The sequence below is a fragment of the Egretta garzetta genome, unplaced genomic scaffold (assembly GCF_000687185.1).
Source record: "Egretta garzetta isolate BGI_Z169 unplaced genomic scaffold, ASM68718v1 scaffold452, whole genome shotgun sequence".
Lineage (NCBI taxonomy): Eukaryota > Metazoa > Chordata > Aves > Pelecaniformes > Ardeidae > Egretta > Egretta garzetta.
The window spans coordinates 431,714-440,602 of NW_009258796.1; the positions used below are offsets into that span (position 1 = coordinate 431,714).

The window sequence follows — 8,889 nt, forward strand, 5'->3', positions numbered from 1 at the left end:
GCCTCTGTGTGGAAACATTCTCGGGCTCACCCTGCCACAGAAACAACTCCCAAATTCTTCACTTTGTTCCCAGAAGCGAAACCTTTCCTCTGCTTTGCTACTGGGAATGGTCCGAGAAATGACAGCATTCCCCCATCCCGTTGCTCACTTCAGCAGCTGAGCCCCAGCTTCTGCTCTGTGGAGAGCAGTGCTGTTAGGCGAGGTTTGCTCTAGAGGCACTCTTGTACTTTGCACTCCTTTGGCCTTAGCTCAGGCAAGTTCTGGGAGACCTTGCAAGCCGTTTGCTGCCTACGAGCCTGGGCCCAGCACCGCTGCCCTGCATTTAGGTGGGCACTCGCCAGAGCGATTCGGCACTGCGAATCCAGTCACCCCTTCTGCACCGACCTCAAATGCACGGCACAAGCCTGAGGAGCGGATGCAGAGACAGGCAGGTCAGAACTGAGCTCGATTTTCTACCCAAACTGGCCTACATTCCCTTAACGCAAGAACAGCAGAACAGAGAACTCCCAGCAGACGAGAACATCTCCTGCTCCCCCACCGGCGTACGTCGTCAGTGCCTTAGGGCACGGACCAGGGCTCCAGCCACAAGCATTACAGTAACTGGCAGAGCAAAGCCCCAACCCAAACCTGGCACTGCTGTAGTAAGAGCTGCCACTGAAACCCTGAACAGCACTGAGACCCTAAAGAAAGAAATGCTAAAAGGAGGAAACAGCTTTTTTTTTTTTTTTTTTTTTTTTTTTATAAAATGTCATTAAGAGTGCATTGTGACTCTGATAGTGGAACGGACTGATGGAGCAGCGACGGCATCTCCTAACTTCTAATGCCATTGCTTGTTTCCTTTCAAACAAACGGCAAGGCAGCAGAGACGCTTCAAACATTACACAGCTTAAAAGTAAAGACTGCTGTAATTTCAGACGCGAAGTACAGCAGACTTGCCTCCTCACGACACAATCATTAATGAAATAACTTGGGCATGTCTGTCAAAACGCAGGAGGCATCACCTCGACCACGAGAGCAGGGAGCTGACGCAGAAAAGCGAAACGCCTTGGCCAAGATCCCACGGCCAGCTCGCGGAGCCGACCCAGCATTCAGGTCCGCAGGTGAAGCACGACACTCGGGCTACGGAGCATCGCAGCGACGAACATTTGCCTTCCGAGTGCTCTGACAGTGGAGCACTGTGAGGGGAATACGGGCTGGCTCTGCAAGCCAGCATTACACCAAGACCTCTGAAGAAACACAGAAGCCGCTGACGTATTTAAAATGCATTTTCCTCTGCCCTCCTTGGAGATAAACTGGCTGGAGAAGGTTGCACCCAACGTCCATCTTGCTGGTCTCTCTGTTCTAACTGTGAATGTCGTCTAAGCATGAGGCAATGATGTAAGAATGCTGCCCAGAACACCCCTGCGGCCCCCTGCAGCACAGGATTTTGTAACATTTGAGCAACTCCAGCTTCACCTGAAACAAGACAAGGAAAAAAACCATAACCATTTCCCAGACATAGGCTGCGTAACCAGCTAGGGAAGAAAACAGCGCTAGTTCCAAGGTCATGTACAAGATGCTCTTTAATCTTGGTAAATGGCATGAAAACACGGCAAGCTTGACAGCGACTCAGCTTTTGTATATTTAATACAAAATCCTGGAAATCCGAAAAACACCGTATAGCGCTGTTCCCTGCAGTCAAGGTAACGGCAGTGCTCCGTGCCAAGTACAACAACAATCTGCTCACCCATCGAGTTCCAGTTTTAACCTACTGATTTCCAGAAGACTTAAAGTCTCCTCTGCCCGTTTGTCATGAGATAGGTTACCCAGGTTCAGTCTCTCCTTATGCCTACACAGGCAGTCTTTAAAATATTTTAAACAAACAAACAAACAAAATATCCTTGCAGATGCAACTGACTGCATCAGAGCTTAGTAATAACAAATTTTTTGTCGCCAACACCATTTATTTTTTTTTAAGTCTTTCCCAGCAAATGTTTTCCACCATCTCTCAGCTGCTCTCAGCATGCCCTGGAATCTGCCTACACTCCCATTTCTCGCTTCTGGTACAGGATGACTGACCGGACTATAAAAAGGAAGGAAAGCACTGCTCCCCAGGGACACCCGATACCGTCTTTCCTTTTAAAGGACTTCTGTTCTTTCAGCTTTTTTAGGCTGAGCGGGGAGGATTTTCTGCATGAACACAGGAGGTGGACTCAGCGGCTGAAGCTGTATCGAAACGCTGAAGACACATACTCAACTCTTCAGAACATAAAAATTTGATACAAATCAAACACAAGGGAATCTTTGGGCTCTCTTGGTTCATTTTACTGCCACCCGAAGATTGGCATGCACCTGATTTATCCCCTGAGTCACTGGTGGCTGTAACTGGGCTACTTAGGAAATAAAGTTCTTTTTTTAAGAACCGATTGTGCGTCCTTCCTAGCAGGCCAGAACCGGGCTTCAGCAACAAGAAAATCTTTCCCTGTCTGGAAACAACTGTCCTGACATCCCTAGGCTAGATTAAATCAGCATCTGCAGTGCTCTCCTAAGTCTATACCTGTCAGTTAAAGAGATGATGAGCAAGGACCAATTCTCACTCATTTTCCACTGAGATCCTGATCCCGTACTCTCTCGATGGCAGAGATTACAGACATCACCCAGTGCTCTCCGGGTACCAGAAGCTGCATTCACACAGGCGCACGGAGTGGAAGCATTCAGCTACCAGCACGCTTACACCGCTGGATCTTGGCAGAAGCTGGATCTTCATTACAAACCGCTCCCGTCTGTACGCACTGCTGCCTCACCTGCTACGAAAGGCCCGCTCTACTTAAAAAGCAATGGGAGAATGGGAAAATCTCTCGGTATAAGAGACAGATTCTTAGGTTAATGTCACTTCCACATAAAGAAAAGCAGGTCCTTCCAGACCCTGCGCTGATCTTTTGCAAAGGTGCCTCTCCACGGTGCCAGGACAGGGGAGTACTATGAAGACTGAGCCTTGGGATCATATGAGTAGCAGGCAGATCTGGTTTAGACGTCCAGGTAAGGCACTGAAAGAGGGTCCTGTCTTTAGGAAATACAGTTCTTGCATAACATCTTCTACTGCACAGCATCTTTCCACCATTCTTAAGTTTACAGGAGATTTGGCACAGTTTTTAGCCAGTTTTAGCCTAAAAGACTTTCCTACAAGAAATTGAAGCGAAACTCTTCTCGGGAAGTTTTGAATTTGCATGAGCCGGTGTTAAGTGTCCTGGGTGACTCTGAAGGGGATCCTGCGGAACCTTGGCTTTTCCTGCAAGCTCCTGAGCACTTCCGGATGAACCGGCAGTTCTTGTTGCAGATGCTTCTCTTCACTGCCACGACCCTGGCAGATTTCACAGCTTAGAGAGGGGAGAAAAGAGCAGTAAGAGATGTTCAGTCACCTCACAGAGTGAGGTCCCACCCTGCAAAGCAATATGGAGGGCAGGAGAGAAGCCCTTTCCTCTTTGCTTCCCCCAGCACGCAGAGTTCTCCTACCTGTTTCCATGAGCTTCAGCTCTTTGCATCGCTCCTCCTCCATCTTCTTCCTATAGTCTCCAAACATGGTCCTCATGAGCTGACGCTTCTTCACCAGTGGAGCCTTGTCACCGCGCAGCGTCTTGATGGCACGCAGAGCCTCCTCGACTGAAGCAGCGCAAAGGAGAAATAACACACAGTTTGACTCCCCACGGGCTCCACACCTGCCAACCCTTCCCACAGGGAAGATCTCTCGTTTACTTGAAAGCTTACCCTGCTTTGGAGTGGGTTTCTGTGTCTTCAGGCCAAGTTCCAGCTGTTCCACACACCAGTCCACCTCCTTCCACAGCTGGTCGTCTGACTGCTGCACAACATGGAGCAGAGTGAGCATGTCAGTCAGCCAAAATTTAGAGCAGCAGTTGCTACACAGGAAAAAAGGTATCTACATAAAGTCAAGACTATTCCAAATGTCATGTTCTGGTGACCACTTCATAAGACTTCGTAACACTTTCCCTATAGTTCTTTTCACTGGATAAACTTAAAGCACTGAGAAAATGTTTAGCTGCAACTCACTGCCTCTATTTGATGGATTTGGCTGCCGTTCAGATGATGCACTTTTCCAGAAAGCTGTCCAGGGCTTTTCCTCTGAAAGAAGCTGTCAAATCAACTTACTGATGCGAGGAATAAGCATTAACAGCAAAAAAAGCCCTACCCCCAAACCTGCCCAAAATCAAAAAGCAAACAACTGACAAAATCAGAAGCCAACTCTTGGTGTCTCAGCTCCTGCGTGCTTGCCCTACCAGAAATGCATGAGAAGGGAGCTGAATCCTATGAAGACAGAAGAAGCCAAGTCGCATTGAGCAAAGCCAGCTGGCTAAGGGAGCAGTGGAAGGGAGAGAAACAGAGCCGCATCCTGGGACTGAAGCAATTCTTAACTATTACGTACACATAAACACAAAAGCCCTCATGCTGTCGTCGTCTTTTCCTTACAACAGTCTCCTTCCAATGGACTGGAAGGGCTTTGCATCACCTTCCAATCTTTCTACGTTGCTGGCACTCAGAAGTGTTTATTGGTAGGGTTGCTGGGGAGGCAGCACTTTGGATGCAATGCTTCGAGAGGCAGGTGAACACGCAGCGTCACTTCAGTGCAGAATATTAACGAGAGCAAGTTTTTTGTAATTTTGTATTTCACTATTGCTCAGCTTAGAAAACCTCAGGGTGTGCCTTAATGTGCCTTAACACATCTAACCTGCAGCCGTGGTCGATTTCTGGGCCATGCCTTAGAGTGGGAACCTTCTTGGAATCACCCTTAGGCTTCGCACCAGACCCTGCCGCAGCCTTGGCTACAGCACCCAGCAGCTCTGCACCTCAGCTTTGCTGTTTGCCTTAAGCGAGCAATTCATCCTACCCGTACCACGCAAGTCAGGGGCGCAGCGCCTGGTTTGGCACGCACAGAGACCAGCTGGCCCTGACTGAGGACAGTTACCTGCATTTTTTATTTTCACTTTTTTAAGATGGCAGTCAGCTTCCCAGGATTAGCCGTCACAAGGCTAAGCAGGAAACGTTTCAGCCCCAGTCTGAAGCAGACAACGAAGGACCATTAACTTCCTTTCCACTAGTTCGGTGCCTCAGCTGTCTCGCAGAGAAAGAAAAGAGCTGCTGTAAGAAATAAGCAGCAACCTCTGTCTTCAGCTTTCATCTCAAGCCTGCATGCTAACTGCTAACCTACCCAAAGAGACAGAGTTTATCTTTTGCTCAAAGGTTCATGAACGATGGGACCCCACCAATATTTAAATACCTGAGAGGTCTCATCCTGGTGGGGCGGGCCTTTATTCTGACATCCGTTAGCTTTTGCTGTTGCCTTCCTGTTGACCTCAGTTTCTTCCACCTCCTTTTTACTGGCAGATGTTTTTTGTTTCTTCTTTTTCTTCTTCTGGGCAGCTCCATCTGCTGTTGATTTCTCTGTCACCGTCGCATCTCCAGGAGCAGTCTCTGGTTGGGGCATCTTTAACGTGACATGGCTTCTGTCCTCTTCGGATGCACGACTTGCAGCTTGAGTCAACTCAGGCTTCTGCAAGGCTGAGGTCTGTGACACACCTGCTGATTCAGCAGGCAGTGAATTACCCACCACTTCGGGACCTGCTGTATGCTCTGTACGTTGGCTTGCTGGAACTAATGGAACGAGAGGATGGCCTTCGTCTAGGATTGCAGAGTTGAAAGCAAACTTGGATTCTTGTCCAGAGGCTCCATTCCAGTCCTCCTGCTCGGTGGCTCTTACGTTGGTTGGTCTCTGCTCAGCACCACTGACACCAGGGACTGCTTCCAGAGCTGTGCCAGTTGCTTCTGGGTCGACCTCAGAAAGCGTAAAATCTAATCGGAGGCCATTGTCAGATGACATGAACCACGCTGGCTTTGCCTCAGAGATTTGGTCAGATTGTTTCCCGTGTACCACACCTTCTGAAGCCTGCCCATTGCTTTGCTGCACTTCCACATCACCAGGTTGCACATCTAGAAAAGGCAAAGAATAACGTTTCTGTCAATATGCCGGCTTCCTACTACGGGGACAGCGCTGCTACTCCAGCTCCCTCCGTAAGGCACTGCCGCAGAGAGGCAATGCGATCAGAAGCTGCAGCGTAGGAGATCCACAGAAAAGAACCACGCGCCACCATCTCCCGGAAGGGACAGCTCGAGCTCACCTGCTTTCTCCATGCTTTTCTGATCCTCAGCCATCCTGAGACGGTAATCCCCAAACACACGGTGCATCACTTGTTGCTTCTTCACACAAGGAGTCTCATGGGAGCGCAGGACCTTGAGAACGTGCTGAGCCTCCTCTGCTGCCCTCCAGAAAAAGACCAAGAGAGACAAGAAACGGGTTATGGTGGGCCTCACAAACCGCGGCGTGGGATGCTGATGGCTGGGTCTCCTCTGAACGCGTTCTGTGTTCATACCACCATGACTGGCGTTCGATTGAAAGGGAACTCCAAGCGCTTCCAGAAGCTGAAATGTTCTTAAAGGAAAAACAAAATAATAGATCTTAACTGCTTATTATATAGGGTAAGAATCTTACACTGCACCAAGTGCGCTGCTAATGGCACAGAAGCCACGCAGGGCTTAGCAACCCTTCCCCCAAATCAGCTGGCAAAGGCAGGAGCCCAGCTTGGTGTCTCTTCTCTGGAAAACTGGAAAAAAAAAAAAATCTGAGTAGTGAGTACACCCTGAAAAGCAGGAGCCTTGCTTGACTCGCGTACAGACCGCCCTGACCGCAACAGTAACCCCAATTCTGTGTGTCAGAGCACGATCTCGCAAAAGCACAGCTGTTCTTCTGCGACAGCAGCCCCCAGAGGCCTCAGTCTGGGAACTCCAGATACGCACAGGCGTCCAGTGTTTGCCTCTCACATTCCAAGCCACAGAAAAGCTTGATGTACTACACTAGCACTTCGGAATGGGCACGGGCCCCTCTCCTGGCTGCGGTGCATCTCTCTGGGACTCTCCAAAGGAGGTGTACCCTGCAGATCCAACACCGAGAGTCCCATGCTAGGAACAGAGTAACGGCGCTCAAGGCAGCAGTGCCGCAGTGAGGCTGCAGCGACCTACAAGAGAGGGACATATCGTCACTGCGCTGAGCGTCAGGGTCCCGAACACACATTCCCCCCCCCTTCAAGGAGCTTAGCTGGCTGCATTCAAGGGCTGCTCGCTAATGAGAGCTGTAACGAAGACAGAGCTAGAAGAAGCTTCAGGGGAACCTCTCCCTTCCCTCACTTGGGAGTTATTTTAGGCTGAGGATCTCACACACAGAACTGCTGCATCCAGGTACCTCATTAATCCAGACCTTGAAGTCCTGGCTCGAGGTTGGATCTGCCTCACCACCGCAGACTTCTCCGGCAATCAGGACTCCAGGCAGAGCCTGGCTGCCATCAGCAGCGCTGCTTTGCTCTGCTGGGCCAGGTGCTGCGCAAACGGGCCCTTTTCTGGCCAAACATTGCCCCCACTTGCCTTGCCGCTGTGCTCAGCTCCTGCCTCACCTCCAGGAGCAGCCTTCCCCTGATGGACACTAGGCACCGGCTGTAACAGGCGCGGTGTGTGGCAAAGGCTGATCACTGCTACAGCCCCGGGTGCGCCAGCAAGCACTCAGCGAGGCATCTCACGAAGGGCAGCCGCTCCCCTCCTCCCAACGTTAAGTACTACCATCCGCAGGAGCGGGACACGTGGCTTCCTATGCCTACGAGGTGGACTGACTAGATCAAACTGTGGGCTTCTGAAAAGTATTTTACAGGGTTTCATCTTTGATGCAATGTCTCCTAGGAACAGGAACAGTGAGGAGCAAGCTTCACAAAAAATAAACCTACTGGCACTTAAGGGCCAGACACACCGACACAGAACCAACAACAAGCTGTTAGATGGGAAAACGTGAGAAAGAACAGAGGAAACCGGGAGAATGAGCATCACGGGAATGAAAGATAAAGTTGCTTCCAGACAGTTCTTAAAGTTCAATGCTTTATCTTGCCTTGCATTTAGAACAAACCCCATGTAACACAGGAACAGGAAGCAGATGGGTGAGAAGAAACAGCAAAATGTTCAGGTCTGCTAAATCAGAACGGCGGCTGGAATACGGCTGTGGACTGCGAGAGGGGCAACGTACCTTGCTTCAGAGCCGGGCCGAGGCGACGGAGATGAGCCTCCAGCTGCGAAATGCACCACTCCAGCTCATCTTGGAACGCGCCCTGGGGAGCCTGGGACAGGGCATGGGGGAAGGCACGATGTTTAAAAGCAGCACAAATCTCTCACCTGCAAAACTGATTCCAAACCTGAGTTTCTGAAGTCCTCTCCCCTCCTATGCGGGAGATCAGACTAAGCGGGTCATAAACCCCTCCTCTGGCTTTACACTGGAGGCGTGTTGTGCAACAGCTCAATTTATACCATAAATCGACACAGCGCAGGGCGGCACACAGGCCCCGCAATATTCCCTATTTGGAGGGCAGCAAATGAGCCCTTTTTATTACAAAAATCAGGGACAACAAACTCTCGCTAGCAGTAAGCCACCCACCCCTGGCAAGCCAATACTTCCCACGGATTGTTTTCTTTCTTTTTTCTCCTCCTCCCTTTTTAAAGGCCCCAAGTGGAAGATTTCTCATTTTTCCTGGAGCTTATTCTACGGCGTAACACGTCTCCGCAGCGGGAGATTTCCCTCCAGCACAGCTCCGGCAATACCCGGGGCTGATCCGAACGCTGAACACAAGCCCTCAGCACCACCCGTGCTGTATTTCCACCCCGCACGCCTCCCGCTCCCCAGCTGCAGGCAGGGCTCAGAAGCCAGCCTGGGAACGAGAGTCCCTACAGCCCATTAGGAGGCGGAAAAATCTTCCCTTAGCGGAGCAAGGAGGTGGCCAGGAAGCGGGGAGGGGAGGCAGGGGTGCCAGG

At 50.5% G+C, this 8,889-nt stretch overlaps 1 protein-coding gene across 4 annotated transcripts in view; it reads right to left on the minus strand.

Annotated features, from left to right (window-relative positions):
- The window catches only part of LOC118451759, a 30,055-nt gene extending 21,172 nt beyond the window's left edge, over positions 1-8,883 (minus strand). The window contains exons 1-6 of one of the 4 annotated variants that reach the window (XR_004841307.1): positions 8,111-8,883; positions 6,168-6,305; positions 5,270-5,979; positions 3,745-3,835; positions 3,493-3,639; positions 2,714-3,356 (exon numbers count right to left, since the gene is read on the minus strand). Coding sequence is in view for 3 of the 4 variants with exons in the window: in XM_035889339.1 (XP_035745232.1) it covers positions 3,160-3,356; positions 3,493-3,639; positions 3,745-3,835; positions 5,270-5,979; positions 6,168-6,234 (1,212 nt within the window). In the remaining variant the exon portion in view is untranslated. Of the gene's footprint in view, positions 1-2,536; positions 3,357-3,492; positions 3,640-3,744; positions 3,836-5,269; positions 5,980-6,167; positions 6,311-8,110 lie in introns of those variants that run through there. The other 3 variants (XM_035889339.1, XM_035889337.1, XM_035889338.1) reach the window with 3 other exon arrangements.
- Between the last annotated feature and the right edge of the window lie 6 nt (positions 8,884-8,889).